We start from the raw sequence: 18,081 nt of genomic DNA, 5'->3' as shown, positions 1-18,081 counted from the left end.
GTAAGGGAATTTGGCTGTGAGAATGCCTCAGGAATCACAGTCTCACACAATGATGTCAAAGCGACTATGTGGAAAACCAAACCCTCAAGACTTCCCAGTGCAGCTCAGCTCACACTTCAGTATCTCAACCACATGGCCACTCTTCTCTGGTTAAAGGACTTATTGAATGGAACATACATTTTTACAAGGAATCACATGTGACTGTGTTTCACCACCAGCCAACTGTCACACAGGCATAGGCTCATCCTAACACTTCTTCAGAGACCTTATAATACCCAATATCATGCTAGTAACTGACAAACACAGTTAAGCTAACTCAAGTCATTTTACAATGAGGATTTAACAGCTTGGGTGGAAAGCCAATTTAGTTAAGTTGGAGGTGGGAGAGCCAATACCAGATCACAGTCAGTTGGGAAATGAATAAATTGTCATTGACTAAGAAAGGGAAACGGTGCTATTTTTTCTAGAAGCCTGGCTATGAAGATAAAGGTAAGGGCAGTAACAGCAACACATCAGAGAAAACATTTTTTTCTACAACTGGTTCTCTTCAGACTTTTTTAAGAGAGGAGAAACATGAGCATGGGTAGTACATAAATGTTCGGTTTACCTGCCTATCTTCTCTTCTCCCTTGTTGTTTGGAACAGCCCCTGATTTTATTCGGAGAAATCTTCTTCACTCACTTTATGCTGCCTGACTGCTGGTCTGCGTGGGTTTCTGACCTATCCAAGACCATTCAACATCTTTCCAGGAACTTTAAAATTTGAGTGACTGAAACCAGTACCAAAACAAAACAGACAAACAAAAGGGTAGTGCTGATTCACTCCAACAGTAGTGGAGTTTGGCTCCTGGTTAAATATCTGTGTGATTTTTTTCAAGTCTGACCTTAGAGATCACAAACCTTTTACCTGGCAGGCCTTCTAGGGGAGATCTGCTTCCCTGCACCAGCCTTAGTAGACAGTGTCCAGTGTCCTGCAGCTTCTGAAGGGGGTGTCAGGAAGGACTTAGGGCCTCCTGTTCAAACTCTTGCATTCATATTCCTGGTGGATTCATTCCTGCCTCTCTGTATCTGTATCAGAGGTCTTTTTCTGGCAGCCCTACTGAGGCCTCCTTACAGGAAAAAAGAAGGGGAAACCCTGAAGAAATTTGTCCACACTCTGACTCAGTACCCAGTGTTCCTAGCCCTTCTCCGTGGCCTCTTCCCCCAGGGACCAGCAAACTTCTGGAGCCTTTTCTGAGGGCTTCCTTAACAGGAAGATGATCCCCGCCCATGCTGATCCATGTGACTCATGACTGGCATGCAGTTCCATGAAAAGGCAGAATAGAAAGAGCAGTGCTTCAGTTTTAGTATTTTTCTACACCTCTGAAGTGACTAAAGGCTTACTTTCTTCATTTTTGCCTTGGCCAGGCTGACACCTGTCTACTCAGCTCCTCCCAAATCAGCCAAACTCAGGACAGGTGGTACTGAGGCCGCTGTCCATGACAGAGGTTCTTACCAGGTCTTCTTACCTGGTTGGGCTCAAACCTGTATCCTTCTGACTCAGTCTCGCAGCGAGTTGGGGTTATAGTGCATGTACCACCACACCTGGCTAAGTTAAGTTATTTTCTAATCTATTTTTGTGCTAAATGTTCTTTAAGTTTTAATTTCAAAATTAGTTTGTCATAAATTTGAAAGCATTAAATTAAAAATCTAAATAAAATTTTGAGAAAATACTTTATTCCAAATGAGAGAAAATAATTTCGTAACCAACACCAAATAATCTTTAAAAATCTATCTGAAAAAACAGTTTGGTTTTGTCCTGAGTAAAATGTAAAGTACATACTAATGACCGGCAGAGGGAGCCAAAACCATGCATGAGTTTATTTTTCTTTTCCTTGTAGTTTTTTGGAACGTGGATTACTAGAATTCACAAAATGCAAAAGACTCTCATTTTTCAAGAATTTATATAAAAGCACATAAATGATATTATTTAATGTCACTGAACTGCCAAGGACTGTAAGAAAACTGTATAGCCGGAATAAGATTCTGTCCATGTGGCCCCATGCTAGGCAATGCCCAGTGAGACACAGGAGAGTCTGACTCCAAACCAACTCAAAGAAAAACATTCCTTCACCCCTCCCTCCTTCTGGGCTCCGCCTCTTTCTTCTCTCTGAGGCTCTTGCAGTAACTCCCCAAAGCCAGACAACTTTTATCTATTTCAGTTGAAACATTCTATGAATCCTGCGGAAACTTTCGGTTCCCGTTGCAGGAAGCATATTCATTACAGGTGCCTTCAAAAGAAGCAGGAGTGCTTTAGCTCCTACTCATAACTCACACAGCAGGTTTATCTCAGGAAAGAGAAGCAGCACGCTTCTCGTGGAAATTTGTTGCACATCAATTTGCTGCAACTGCATGTACATGTCTCTATATTTCCTGGGGCACACTTGCATTAGTTGGGGGTCTTGTTTATAGGCAAGAGAATCCAACTCCAACTAACTTAATGGGGGGATATATTGAAAGTTACTGGTTTATACTATCCTTTCAGGGGCTGGGGATTTAGCTCAGCGGCAAAAGCACCTGCCTGGCAAGTGCAGGGTCGTGAGTTCAGTTCCCGGTACCGGAGAAAAACCCAAAAAAAAAAGGGTGTATACTATCCTTTCAATACTTTATAATTAAACATTTGGGAAAATAATTGATAAAGATAAAAATAAATTTTGTACAACTGTGTGTTCATAAATTTGAATATGCCTAGTTAAAATTTACATCAAATACATACTTCCTAGAAAAAGATGTCCAAAATTTCATAAGAATAGAAGAAAACAGAATATAACTATTTTTAAATGGATGTATTATTAAAAACTTTCATATTAAAAAAAAGAAAGAAAACCCAACAAACAAGAAAGCCTCCAAGTTTTAATGTTTCCCTGGCAAGTTCCAAAAAATATTTAAGAGTAAAAAATTTCATCTGAAACAGAGCCTTCTTCAGAAGAGAGAAAAATAAAGTAACCCATAAAAGTAACTCCTTTTATGCAGCTAGGCTTACCTTGATATCAAAGTCTAACAAGAGACTTCCATTTCCAGGAAGATGGAGTAGATGTACTTTTTTTCCTGTTCTTCTCACGAAGTCCAGCTGAACATCATAGATGTAATAAATAAAACAAGTACAAGATGACTCTGAAAGGTGGAGAGAAGGAAGTAAGCTGGCTGGGACCGTAAACATGAGTGATGGCACAGGACTAAGTACCTGGGATTTTCTGTTTGCAGACTGAGTAATGGAGACGTCAGCAACTCAGAAATGCCATAGGCACAGGTGCAAAGTCTTCAAAACTCTGGTCTCCTCATCACAGAAGGACAAGAAAGGGGCAGCCTGGAAGACAGAAAACTTCTAGACTACATAATCCCTCTATTCTAGCCACAGCCCTTAGAAAAAGCTGTCCTCAGCCTCACTAACCGAGACCCTCGGATAACCAGGTTCTGTCCTGGCTGGGCTGTAACAAGGTCCCCCCAGACAGGATAAATCTGCACCAAGACATTATAACTCGGCTTCTGAAGCTTAAAACAATGGAAAAGAAATTTAAAAGGACTGGAGAAGAAGAGCACATTATGTGTGAGGCAGGAGGCGGGGAAGCGGAACAATTCAAATAACAGCTGATTTCTCTTCAGAAAACATAGAAGTTAGAAGGGTATGGCAACACATTTCCAGTGATGAGAGAAAAGAACTGGCAACTCAGAATTCTATACTAGCAAAGATACCCTCAGAAATGAAGGGGAATCAAGACATCCTCAGATGAAAAAATAAGTAAAAAGAATTTCTATCAAGCCTAACCTAAAGAAATAGTCAAATCAGACTTAAGCATGATGGAATGCCTTCTCCCTAAGAACAAGAAAGAGGGAAGGCCATCTGCTCCCCAAATGTCTACCTAACATCATTCATAGGAAGTTTGGTCAGATCAATGACAGAAGGAAAGGACAGAGAAGGCACATAGATTAGAAAGAAGAAATAAAACCTGCCCTATTTGCAGGGACAAATACAAAATTCCAAGTAGTCTACAAACAACCTTGTAGAACTAATAATTTCAGGACACTTGAAGGATATGAGACCAGCATACAAAAATCAATTGCATTTGTATATTTTCAGTGAACACTGATATTAAAAATACCATTTATGACTCCTAAAAATGTGAAAAATGTAGCTGTATATCTAAAAAACACAGGCAAAATTTGTATGCCAAAAATTATAAAATGATGACGAAAAAGCAAAAAGAGCTAAATAAGTGAAGAAATGTGTCATATTTATGGACTGGAAGACTCGAGGTAGCAGAGATACCAATTGTCCTCAATTGATACACAGATTTAACACAATTCCTATTAAATTTGAGCAGGATGTTTGTTTTGTAGATACAAACAAGATTATTTAAAAATGCATACGGAAAGACAAATAAACTACAACAGTTAAAAAAATTTTTGAAAAGAAAAAAAAATGAGAGGAATCATTCCACCTAATTTAAAGATATTATCCGTCTACCACAATGAGAACTGTATAGTACTGGCAAAGAGACATACACATAAGTCAGTGTAACACAGTAACGGATTCAGAAATAGACCTAGTCATATACAAGTAAGGCCCACTGAGTTTTAACAAAAATACAACAGTAATGCAATGGACAAGGCTTTTCAACAAATGGTGCTGAAACAACTGATATCATAGGCAAAAAATAAAAAAGTAAAATATGAACCTCAAATTTCACATCTCACATCAATGGAAAAAAAGATGTATTTTTATACAGTGGAGTACTACTCAGCTATAAAGAAAGATAATCTCGAGGCTTTTACAGGCAAATGGATGCAACTAGAAACCATACGCATAGGTGAAATAAACCAGATGTGTAAACACTAGATTGTCTCCCTAGTGTAAGAAACTGAAAGAGTAAGTAAGATCCAAAAGGTACAATAGATATTGTAAAAGGGAAAGAAACTGCTCAAAAGTAAAGAACAACTGGGATGGGGGAAAGGAGAAAAGAAAGAAGGAAAAACAACAAAAACAAAATAGCTAAGATAACTGTACTACTAATGTCTATTAGCTCATTGAAAGGAATAGTTAGTGCTTCTATTGTTTGATCAATTTTGCATGCCTATACTGGTAATCTGAGCAACTACTCTGAAGGTAACAATATGTAATATAATAACCATTGTTCCTATCATCTTGTTTTGAAATTCTGTATCATTTTCATCTTTTTTGGTTTGTCTCTTTCTAAAATAAAAATATTAACTTAAAATGGATCACATAAACCTTTTAGAAGGTAACATAGGAGTAAATTTGGGGATAAAATAAAGGTTTTTTTTTGTTTTGTTTTGTTTTCCGGTACCGGGAATCGAACTCACTTCCTTGCGATTGCCAGGCAGGCGCTGTGCCGCTGAGCTAAATCCCCAGCTCCCAAATAAAGGTTTTAGGTGTAAAATTAAAAGCATGATTCATAAAGATAAAAATTCATAAATTAAGCTTCCTCAGAAATAAACTTTTCAATGTGAAAGTGCTTACTAAAAGATGAAAAATCCTGAAGACTGACAGAAAAATATTTATAAGCCACACATCTGACAAAGAACTCATAGCAGAATAGAGAACTCTCAGAACACACACAACAGTAAAAAAAAATAAGTAAGTAAGTGAGTAAGTAAATAAATAAATAAATCAAATAATCCAGTTAGCCAACATGGTAAAGACATGAAGAGATATTTTGCAGGGGTTCACGTGCAGATGGTGAATAAACACATGAAAAGATGTTTAGTATCATCAGCCATTGGGGAAATGCAAATTAGTACAAAATGGGATATGGCTAGATACGGATCAGAATAATTAAATAAAAACAATTGCAAAGGTATCCCAAATGCTAGTGAGGATATAAGAAAGCAGATCCCTCATTACTTGCTGTTGGGAATGCAAAATGATACAGCCACTCTGGAAAACATTCCAGCAGTTTCTTACAACACTAAACATCCAACAACCGTATGACCCAGCCATGGCTCTCCCGAGCAGTCCGCAAGCCTGGTACTTTTCCAACGCCCCATAGCACAGGACGGTCCACACCATCTATCCAATCAAGGCAAACAGAAAACTTGGAGCTCTCTGTGGCTCTCCCGTCTCCCACTCCACACATCTCTTCCATTACAAAGTCTTCACACCATTTTCCTCACTGCAGCCAGAGAGGTCTTTCAAAAACACAAGCAGGATTGCATCACTCAGCTCCACTCCATGGTTTACGGCACTTCCCTGGTTTGTGACTAAAGTCCCAACATGGTGTGACCGTCTGCCCTGTGGGAGTTCTCTATGCTCTCCTTTCCACCCACTGGGCTTCCTCTAACGCCCTGAGTATGCTCTCACCTTTCCTGCTCAGACCTGTGAACATGCTCTTTGACAGAAAAATCTTCCTATGATCTCTCTGCATTTATTATATCTGACCAAGCTTTGACCACTTTAAAAAAGACAGAGACAATCATATAATAGTAAAGGGAGAATAAATTCCTGCAGCAACAAACTGTAAACACAAAATAAAGTTTTTTCCAAATTAAGTAGGAGGCTTAAGTAGTAAAAAATATGTTTTTGTTAGACATGGACAGTGATGAAAGAATTGTTTTCCTTCCACAGAGGGAAGAAAAATACTGTGGAAGAAGAATTTTAGGAAATCTGAGAATGTGGAAAACAATTTCTTCCACTGGATTAAAATGTTAAGTTGGAAAGTTGTAGAGGCTGGATCATAAACACAGACTGCTGTTCTAAGTAACTTCAGAATTGTCTTCTGTTTTTATAGAGATCATGCAGCATGAAAAAAGAGAAAACAGACAAGAAAGATGCGAGGGTTTAAAAAATATAAGAACATGAATTAATGCTAGCACAGAGTATCAGCTACTGGTGGACAGTCAAGGAGTCCACACATCAGATGGTATTGTTTGCAGGACCACCTCACTATCCACTTCCAGCAGGCACTGCTGGCTTGTAATCTATGTAAGTAACAAATAGCTTGCCTGGTCAAGCACCAAAACCTTGCTCACGTAATTGTTCAAAAGTTTTCAAGGCATTATAGAACTATAATCTGTGATATCCACAAAATAACCAAATAAGCCTTGTTCACTTTCAGGAAAAACAAATACATTTATAAACAAAAATGTTAAGTGATTTTTCTGTGAATCAGCATCTCAAGGTCTGTAGAAGTAATGGATCTAGGTAATTATATTGTGGGTGGGGTTAGAAGGGGAGGCACAAATGGACTGTGCCAGACATATATGGATAATCTTTAACTCTTGCAAACTAGACAAAGTTGTCATGAAAATGGATGTGCTATGGCATGCTTGCATAAATTTGCTCAGGGTAATTTGTCCAAATCCTTCAGTATGCATTAGTTTGTATCTAACTGTCCTGTAAAATCACTTTCCTTACAATTTCTATACATATTCATGAAAACACACCATCAGCATTGAAAGATAGCTAAGTAGAAACAGATCTTAATACACTGACAATTTCCTCAGTTAATGTAATCAGATAGAACAGCTCCATTTCTTTCTTTCTTTTTCTCTCTCTCTTTCTTTCTTTGTTCTTTCTTTTTTATCTTTTTGAGATAGGGTTTCACTATGCAGTTCAGGGTGGCCTTAAGCTCACTTTGTAGCCCAGGTTGACCTCAAACTCACAGTGATCCTCCTACCTGAGCCTCCCGAGTGCTGGGATTACAGGCATGTGCCACTATGCTGGACACAGCTGCATTTCTTGTCAATCAGAATTTAGTTCAAATTGCTAATGAATTTTATTCATACTTTAATAAAAACTAGGCACTTGCAGAATAAATTTCTGACAATTCACATAAATTTATTTTTACAATAATCATTTAGTGCAGAGACTTTTAAAACATGCATTGAATTGGCATTAGATTCCACACAAAACAATTTATTTCTAAAAATACACTTTATCACATTTTTGGGGGGGTGGTTTCTTCCCGTACCGGGAATCGAACTGACAACCTTGTGCTTGCCAGGCAGGCGCTGTGCTGCTGAGCTAAATCCCCAGCCCTATTTATCACATATTTTATGAGGCTTCCACATAAGCAATTAGGGGTGTCTGCTTAGTAATTATGCAATTTTCTTTTACTTTCTCTTTCACTTTTCTTGGAAAACTTATTGACATAATGTACCAATGTATATTTTTAAAATCAGGTCACCTTTAACCAGATTACCTTAAGACCAAGGAGACAGAAAGGAAGGAGACTAGCGGAAAATGGCCCAGGAGTATTTTTAGTATAAAAACAGGACGAAAGATCACATAATGTAGCGTTTCTTAAACTTATCCAGTCATGGGGCTTACCTAGAATGCTTGTGCAAGAACACGAATGCTGAGGTCTCAATCGTGGAGGTCTTGGTTCCTATGGTATAGCAGGGCACTCAGGAGTGTGTATCATTAAAAGTGCCTGGATGTGTTTTAGGATCCGGCCAATTGAGGAAATCTCTAGCATCATGAAAAGAATGCCCACATAGTCAATGTGCAAAGCACCAGGGTCACCAGCTTTCCCGGGAGAGTCATTTCTCAAGAGAGTCATTTTGTTCACTGGATCTAAATTCTCTCAACTGTTACAGCAATCAAAGCAACAAAAATAAAAAGACTTTGGTTTTAGTTCACAAACCCCCACAGACCGGAAGCAGGTGGATTTCCCTCCCTGCACTTTCCCCTGCGCCGAGCTGCTACCTGGCACGGAGCAGCTTCCCACTAGCAAGGGCTGATTAAAAGGAAAGATGTGCTGCAGGGATGCTTTCAGTTTTGAAATTATTAGATTCCAAAGTAAATAAGTTAAAAAAGCAATACCTTCACAAAATAACAATGCTCTCAAAATAACAGCAGAAAAAGGTCATCATCCCTTTTTCCTGGTCCCAGATCTGAACATCACGCGGGCTGTAACTTGAGTGATTTAGTGTCATGTTGTCATCCTGGGGCTGCGATGGTCGAAACTAATACAGTGAGAGCAGGAAGCGGAGTGGCTCCCAGAAGACGCTTGGTAAACGAGCTGAATCGAGAACATCCACTAAATTCTGCAGACTGTGACACAAAGTCATCTAAGCCCTCTTGTTACACGAATAGGAGTTTTATGCTCACAGTGTGGTTTTTCTAGGATTTTTGTTACCTTCATCTTAAAACATATTGTAAGTAACAAGTCCAGAATTGTCAGAAGCTTTCCCTGGCACCTGTATCTTGTGTAAAAACAAGTGTTTTTATGTTGGAAAAATAAACCCTGAAAACTCATTTCACATTTGTTTTAAAACCAAATGCTCTTATTTGCCTTTTGAATTTATTAAATTACGTTCTTTAAATATTTCCTTGTGGTATGTATCTACCGTAACTTAAGGAGGTAGCTCTCAAAGTGTGGTTCCCACACAACATCAACATCACTGGGGAATTTGTTATGAGTGCAAATTCTTCTTTATTTTATTTTCTTTATGGAAAAACAATAAAACAAAATTTTATAACAGAATAGCAGGAGAATAATAATAGTTAATACATTGCATATTGTTATCTTTAAAGTAGTTTCTCAGAGCACAAGATATGGGCATTAGAATTTCTCCAATTGATATTAGCACAAACTTTCCTTTTCAATGAGCTAAGAGACATTAGTAGTATAAATAACTTGCATTTTTTCCATTTCCCTTCCTTCCCTTCCCCTTTTCCCTAACTTAGTTATAGAAATACAAATTCTTGCACCTTGTTCCAAATCTAGTGAACCAGAAACTATGAATCAGCAAGTTCTCCAGGTGATTCTGATGCACATTCAACTGTAAGAATCGCTGACATAAAGATTGCCATAAAAAAGAAACTGAAGAAAGTTGAATTCAACTTTCTCTCCATTTCCCGCAATGCATCAGAACTGAAAACTACCTCAGGTTCTACCCACTTATCAATACACTTGACAGTAAACCATTTTTGTATATTTACTGGTTTTTTCCTATTGAAATAAAATCCTGAAATACTGATCTTGAAATTAAAAATGTAAACCAATGGCTTTTAGAATATTTTCTCAATTTTATAAGAAAAATACAAATGATGAAAATATTAGCAGATATTAACAAATTTAATTTTAATGTTATTAAAACACAAACAAAAATGAGGCTAGGGTTATACAGTGCAAAGATACAAGGATTACTTTTCATTCAAATGGTAGTTCTGATTTGGAACTAGAGATGTATAATATTCCTTTTTTTTTGAGACAGAGTCTTGCTACATAGTTCAGGTTGGCCTTGGACTCACTGTGTAGCCCAGGATGGCCTTGAAATCATGGCGATCCTCCTGCCTCAGCCTCTTGAGTGCTGGGATTATAGGGGTGTACCACCAGCTCTATATAAGAAGAGCTCTCAGCTACAGAGTTCTGAAAATCTTAAAACTACATATTTTCAAGCACCAGCCAAGAGGGGAGAGATTTTTAATATGATGGCAGAGTTGAGATGGTGGTACTGAGGAGAGGAGATGATCCATCTACATTCACATCCTTTCACAGCAGCTAAGGAATCTGAGAAGATACAGAGGTTTATAGAATTACAGCCAGTTCTACAGCTTGAAAGAACACAAATCATAACTAGACCTTTTTCCAATATTTTGTCTAAACCCAGAATTTTCCCAGATTAAAATGGTTAACTTAAACGCATAGAAAGAAGAAACAAATCAATTCATTCATATCAGCTTCTAGTCTGGAACGTCAAATGGCAGTGAGCTGATGATGTCTCCCGATTCGGTGACAATGGCGTGGTAAACCCATCTTCGGTTGCAGCGGCACTCGGGCCCGCACTTGTTGGAGTTGCACTTGGGGCAAGGGTAGAAGCAGCCCAGGCAGTTCTTCTCGAGGCAGTCACACAGATCCACGTCATTGCAAATTAGCCTGCCACTTTTGTCATACTTCTTCACAACTCTACAAGGGAAAGGATGACAATGAGATGCTAGCACGGTGGTCTTCAACACTGAGAACGCAGTACCGTGAAGCAACTCCCTGCACATGCTCTCTCCCTGTGAGAGAACAGCAACCTGAGATCACCTAGCAACCCCAGAATAGCGAAGGGCAGTGATGTCATGGGAAATGCAGTCAACCTGCAATCAAGCCATTTCCAGCATAGCCAGGCTTGTCCTGGAGAGTAACTTCATTTTTCCAGCATTGCTAGACAATGTCACAATGCCCCTAAGAAAATCACGAGGAATAGGTGACTGAAGCTTTCTGTGAGAAAGGCACAAATATTTCTTTAAAACATGGCCATTCCTTTTTCCCTAAAAGTACTATGTTACACACAACTACATGTTTACTGACTCAGGAGGAGAACTATCAGTGACTGTACCACAACCATGTGAAGACCAATTAAAAAATTAAAAAACAAAACCCCACTCTTTTGGTAACAGTCTACAGGCACCATTCTTCTGCTTCCTTCTGATTCTGTTTTTCACAGTGTGAATGGAGAACACAGGTGACTGAAGTAGTTGGATCTTATCATGAGTTCTCAGTGCAGGCAAGGTGCTTTGTGCCCGAGGAAAGCACCAGAGTCTAGACCAGGGCGTGGCTTCCCCACTTGCTCTGTTAGCCTCAGTAACACAGGCAAAGGGAAGAGACTTTCATAAGCGTTCCGCACTCCCCGAAGCAAGCATATTTCAAAGTATGTCTTTCAAAACTGAGCTGCTTGGTAGCTTTAGATAGCACATTGGCGTACAGCTTGTGTCCATTATTACCAATTGAAGTCCAAAAGACTGGCCCTCTGTTGGAGTGTTCAGACTCTGCACCCTCTGTACCCTTTGTCTTTCCCCTTCCTATTCAGTGAAGTCCTGCAGTCTCTAACAAGCAGGGAAAGGTGAGAAGCAGTCATTATGCGTACTTGCCACCTGCGTACCATACTTCAGCAGAACTGCCTTCTAATGAAGATTTACTTTTAAACTGCTTCACCTGATCTGTCTCACCACCCCCAGGAAATTCTGCGGAAAAGATTCAAATTTAACTACAAGAGTGACAGGCACGGGGCTGGGGATTTAGCTCAGCGGCAAAAGCGCCTGCCTGGCAAGCACAAGGTCGTGAGTTCGGTTCCTGGTACCAGAGAAAAACCAAAAAAAAAAAAGAGTGACAGGCATGAAAAAAGTGGAGAGCACAGGCCAGCTTCTGTACTTCTCCCCTTTGCCTGAACCTAGATATTCCCCTGCCTTGACTCGTACATGCAGACACAGTGTGTATGGTTTCCTTCACACATGATGCTACTGTCATGAAATTCCGAGTCAGAGCTATGGGTTACACACTTAATGAAGAAGTATACCTTTGAAGTCCTCTTGTCACTCACATTGTTACATCCATCTCTCACCCTCAAAAGGAGCTGCACCTTGATATTATAAAAATCACACCCTTCGTTTACTTTGAGTTGTGTCACATATGTGTGGCTCCCTAACTATACTGTGATTTTTTTTTCTAATTTCTAAGAGTCTTTCTTTGAGATTCTTCCATGTTGGTATATTTAGTTGCATTCAAATATGTTCACTTTGATATGTCTTCCAATCTCTGTTTATTTCACAAGTTATTTTTTCCATTATTGATATCTGGATTATTAGCACTTTATTTTCTTTGCTATTACAATGCTATTATGAGACTTCTTGAATGTGACTGCCCTACTGTATACAGAAGTCTTTTTCCAGTGTATAGGAAGGAAGTGAAGATGCGAGGTCACAGGGCACATAAGAGAAGCAAGCTGTTTGTAAAGAGTGGTTATACCATTCTACACTCAGTTCATGTCCCCTGGCCTCATCAACTTCGATTCCTCAGAGAAGTGTGGCCCTTCTTCATACAGCACTAAGGAATGTCCATGTTCTGAATGTTTATTAGCTTTCTTCCTATAAAAATGCCTATTCATTATTTTCTTCATTCTTGGGTAATATTGATCTTATTTACTTGTAAGATTCTTTAGAAATTTTAGACACTGATTTCTTATAAGTTACTTCTCCCACTTTGTAATATCTTTCACTATTTTAAAAATGTCTTGTAATAAACATATTATTATTTATCATTGTGGTTGGATTTATTGACATTTTCTTTATGGGTTCCCTAGTTTAGCTTTTTTTTTTTTTTTTTTTTTTACAATGCTAAGGATGGAACCCAGGGCCTCTGTCCTGCTAGCCAAGCATTCCTCCCCTGAGCTATACCCTAGCCCTTAGTCTATTTCTTGAAACTGTTAACTTCCACACCTAAAAAGTGCTACTGTAAATTTGGAAAAGATATTTTTAAATCATAAAAGAGAAAATTATTTTGCTTTATCAGTGAGAATTATGCACTTCTAAACCCCACAAATCAAATACATTAAATTATTTCCTTACTTGTTCTTTACAGAGAAATATTCATTCATTTTTGACATCCGTGCTTTCTTCTTCTGCTGTCTTGTTTCAGGATTGAAGTCTGCTACCTGTGGTCCAGGGTTTTGAAATGCCAAGCATTTCAGCTGCCGCTCTATTTGTTGCTGTGAAACAAATAGAATGCTTTATTAGGGAGAGTCAAATAATTCTATTCATTTTACACTGTCTCAAAATGAACTCTGTAGTTTTCATCATGACAGCATGATATTATTTACACAGAGAAATAAACTGCTTAATCTGAACTTAAAAATATGATGCAAATATTTTCAAATTAAGCAATTCTTTGTAAATAAAGAAATATATAGTATGAAACTCTTCATAAAAATATAAAAAAGAATCAAGGGAGAACAGAAGACTTCTTTTTAGCTGCAAGACACCAGCACGCTTTTCAAATTGGAAGAAAGTGAACGTTAGAAATAGCACTTTCTGGTGGTTAGAACAAGGGAATAAAGGCCCTTCCTCAGCTGTTAGCTGATGTAGTGTCTCAGATCACAGGGAGAATCCAAAGCGCACACAGCCCTGCTCTCCTGGGACTCTGGGATAGGTTTCAGAACCATTCCCTACCCTGGCTGTGGGCGTCACTTGAGCTTTAATTCAGAACACAACCCCTGAAGAGTCTACTCATAGTCAAAGCTAGATACGAACAAAAATAATCCTGCTAGAATGACTTTCTAGAGTGTGAGGGGAAACTTTTGAAAATCTTTGTGGGGTTTTGTACAGTATTTAGATATTAAACATGGCCTGAGAGGTAAGGCAAGCAAAAACTGCATCATCAAATACCGATGACTTGTTTTTAGCGTAGCACGCAGGTCACAAGGTGAGAGAATGGGTTTTTGAAGGATTTTAGGAGAAAATAATCTGAGTAGCCTGAAAACGTACAGGCTGATACACATACAGGAAAATGATGTACCTGGAACAAAAGGCACACTTTTAATGTAGCAAATTAATAGCAGAATCTCCTAGGCTTTTCTTCAGTTTATTTAGTTTAATAGATCTAGGCACTATAAAATAATACATTTCTTTAAAATTTCATATTGATATGTGTATATGGATTTGTTTTACTAACTTAGCCTTGTGAAATAGCTCTGCATTTAAGTATGAAATAAGTAAAACTTACTGTCTGTTGTATTACTGTTCTGTGTTGCATTCTAAAAGGTTAAAGACAGAAACATGAAGGTAAGCCTACCTGTGTTTGAGCTTTGGTTCTACCACTTGTTAGTGGGTCCCTTGACCAGGTTCCTATTTCTCTAAACCTCCATTTCTTGGTTTAAATGGGGCTAACAACAATATCTTATAATATTATCCGAATCAGTATATACAAAGTTTAAAACCATGACATAATAAGAACGAAGTAGGAGTATGTTAAATAAAAACATTTGAATATATGTTTTTCAAATTTGTCATCATTCTGATGATGAAATTTTATTGCAAAAAAACAATAAATGCCAGGCATAATGGCACACACTTATAATCCCAGCGCTCAGGAGGCTGAGGCAGGAGGATCACTGTAAGTCTGAGGCCAACCAGGGCTACCACACAGTGAGTTCAAAACCAGTCTAGACTATGTAGTGAGACACTATTTCAAAACAAGCATGAAAAACAAAAACAAACACTGAAAATTAAGGAACGTAGCTAAAAATTAAGCAGCAAGGAGGAACTATGTCAGATGAGACCACCCCATCAGCTTGAGAGCAAAGATCCTCTCTGTGGTGTCCTGACTGAGCCTGTCCTCCCACCAAACCCAGGAGCATCTCAGAAATCCCCAAGTTGGGAGCTCAGCAAATACTAGAGTCACAAAACCCATTTGCCATACCAGCTGCTTCTGTCCGATTTGACAGTTTTTCTCTGAAGAACTTTGCTCGGTGTGTCCCTCTTGAGTGGGACTGTTTTTATGTGCCCCGTCACTCATTTTTGATCACTAAAAGAGTAACGGGAGAGAAGACACATGAATATCACACATCCCCAGTAACTTTATCTTATAATACTTTTCTGCTCTTCCTTCAATTTCTTTTAAGGCCCCGCTTCCTGAAAGAGCCATCTGTACTCCTGGCTCTTTTACTCCCACTCATTCTTACTATATGCAACTCCCCCAGAATACTGCACTGGCCTTCTCCCCTAGCCAGTGTTCCGTGAGCAAACTGATCATATCTTATGATTCCTAGCACCACAGACCTCTCTGGAATAGCTAACACCGGCTGCTTAATAAGACTACGAATTTATATATTTCTCCTTCCCTCTTTCATCCCTTTTTACACTTATGCTCTTGAGAAAATGAAGTCAGATATGTTAATGTCATACACCCCCAGGAACTTAGTGAAAAATCTCATCTACTCCCATGACTCCAGCTGCCACTTCTTTAGATATCATTCTCCAGCTATCTCTAAAACTTTCTTTCTTTCTTTCTTTTTGTACCAAGAATCGAACTCAGGGCCTTGTGCTTGCCAGGCAGGTGCTTATGCCACTGAGCTATATCCCCAGCCCTTAATCTCTAAAAGCCTTGACCCCTAGCCCCCACTCAAGTTTTCTGACAAATTTCTAATGCAACTAGGGGTAAAAGAAAGGCATCAGTTTTCCATTAGCACTGAGTTACAAAAATGACTATAACTTACTTCAATATACTTCAGTGTGTGTGTGTGTGTGTGTGTGTGTGTGTGTGTGTGTGTGTGTGTTTGAGGTGAAGGCAGAGCTGGTCTGCAGAGCTCTATTAGAAAAGACCACAGAACAGAGGAATTGTCCACCAGAGCTACTGTTTTCCCTAACTCTCATCAACCACCAGTGCTGCCTATAGCGTACCATTTCTCCCAAAGGAGCTGAAGAGTTAGGCCTAAGTTGACTTGGGTTATTTGACACCAGCTTCCCAGCAGCCACCTGGAAATTCCATTTCTATCAACAGATCTCCATTTTCCCAACTTCTAGGTTCAACATCTTTGTTCCCACTTCTGCATCTACCTTCCAATTCCAAATCTTAAATTAGGAAATCATATTGATTTTTATTTTCTGATAGTCCTAACATTTACTTTCCCTTTCTGTTCTCTATTGAGTAGTTTACCATAATAATAACAGTAGTTGTAGTTATGGTAGTAGCCATGGCAATAACTTTACCTTTGACCAAGATGACCTCAGGTTGACTAAACTTCAGACAAATTTCTTCCTGACAATAAGACCTTGGTATTCCTTTCCTTAGAGCATTTCTGTAGAAAACTTGCAGTTATAAACTATTTTTGACACTTTTAGATGTAAATCCTCTCCCATACTGCTGTGATGTTGCAATCTAGAACTTCTTCTCAAGGACCTAGAGCTATCCTTTTGAAATATCACAAGGAAGAAAGCACCCCCTCAGAAGATAGGAGGCTGATTCTGATTAAGTGCCAATTAGCAAACACAGGTGGCCTTATCACAGAGAAAGAGATTTGCAAAAGTAAATCAATGTGCTTGACACATCCCATCGACCAGTCTCTCCCCTCATGTCCTCCAGTACTTTTCCGGTAGTTCATTCCAGCTCTTAAGAACTTGCTCAGCCTGTGTTTCAGTGGAGTTAAGTTCAGGCTAAGTTCTGGCATCTGATCTTTATTAGAATAGCTCTGAACAGTCTCCTGTGTTTCTTTAAAAATTGCACTTTGTCCAGAGCAATTTTAACTTTAACACTTTTACATGCAAGTTAGATAGGAGCAAACAAATGCTCCTGTGGAGTGTTGTAGGGGGGATCTTGGTAATCTGTACAATTACAATCCAGGTGAATCCTAACTTTAGGCAATTATAGGAAACATTAGGATAGAAAGAGTAGGTATAGTTCTCTCCATCCAGTCTTGTCGGCTGACCCTAAAACTACTGCTCACATTTTCGTCGCACTCTCATTCTATGAAATACATTTTGGCTGTGTAAATGTTCCTAACTCACAAATTTATTCCATTTCTATGAAAAAACATCGATGATTCCTCTGTGCCAATAATATCCCACATTCCTGGATATCACTGAAAATCCATGACAGTTTTCCGCCACACCTACTGGCCTAAGCCCTTCTCCTAGATATCTACACTTGAGTCGAAGGGACCTGAGCTCACTATTCCCACTAAGGCAGCTCCCACCCCTACCTAAAGGAATCTTTCAACTTTGTGCTCTGGCCCCAAACTGTGTAGCTTCTTTGTATAGCAAATTCTTCTCCTTATAGGACAGCTGTGAGTATCTCCACAAGCAAGAGCTTTTTCTGAAGTGGTATGAGTCACCATTTGGGATCTGAGTCATTGGGAGGATAAGTATCTTATGCAAATCCTCTTCCTGAGGAAATGTTGAATCCTTCATGAAATGTAAGTCTGCATCAAGAGATTAGGAGGAAAACTTTCTCCCTTTTGCTTCAAATAAAGCAGAAAAGAAATTACAATAGCATTTCATGAGGTACTGAAATTAAAACAAGATTTTATTGTAAGTCCAAAATATCTGTTCCAGGAAAAATATAAACAGGATCAGAACTTCCTCTCCTCACCCCTTGTTTGGTATTCCTAATTTGAGCTCTTAACTAGACAGTGCAGGGGGTCCTTGAACTTGGATGAATAAAAAATACATGTTTATTTTCACTAACTTCTAACTGAAATTCTGGCATTCCCTTCAATGATAACGTAAGTGCTAGCAGTAGTGTTAGCAGTCTCTGACTTTGTTCACTATGAAAACACAGAATGTAATAACCCTCTAGAGTTACTGTTAACATTTCATTTATATC

At 38.8% G+C, this 18,081-nt stretch overlaps 1 protein-coding gene across 1 annotated transcript; it reads right to left on the bottom strand.

The window, feature by feature from the left end:
• Positions 1-10,271: 10,271 nt before the first annotated feature.
• On the bottom strand, positions 10,272-15,279 carry Arl14epl (ADP-ribosylation factor-like 14 effector protein-like). Its single transcript, XM_005376532.1, has 3 exons — positions 15,181-15,279; positions 13,332-13,471; positions 10,272-10,908 (listed from the first exon to the last, which is right to left on the bottom strand). The coding sequence occupies exons 1-3, from the start codon at positions 15,274-15,276 to the stop codon at positions 10,686-10,688; spliced, it is 459 nt and encodes a 152-aa protein (XP_005376589.1). The 5' UTR covers positions 15,277-15,279; the 3' UTR covers positions 10,272-10,685.
• Between the last annotated feature and the right edge of the window lie 2,802 nt (positions 15,280-18,081).

This window comes from Chinchilla lanigera, unplaced genomic scaffold (genome assembly GCF_000276665.1).
Source record: "Chinchilla lanigera isolate Chin_1 unplaced genomic scaffold, ChiLan1.0 scaffold00007, whole genome shotgun sequence".
Taxonomy (NCBI): domain Eukaryota; kingdom Metazoa; phylum Chordata; class Mammalia; order Rodentia; family Chinchillidae; genus Chinchilla; species Chinchilla lanigera.
This window is presented reverse-complemented; position numbering and strand designations above follow the sequence as displayed.

Excerpts from the sequence above, each read along its gene's own strand:
- Arl14epl (XM_005376532.1), bottom strand. The coding sequence starts at position 15,276 with ATGAGTGACGGGGCACATAAAAACAGTCCCACTCAAGAGGGACACACC. Across the intron at positions 13,472-15,180 it reads AAATCGGACAGAAGCAGCTG|CAACAAATAGAGCGGCAGCT; the intron begins GTATGGCAAATG and ends TTTGTTTCACAG. Across the intron at positions 10,909-13,331 it reads TATTTCTCTGTAAAGAACAA|AGTTGTGAAGAAGTATGACA; the intron begins GTAAGGAAATAA and ends TTTCCCTTGTAG.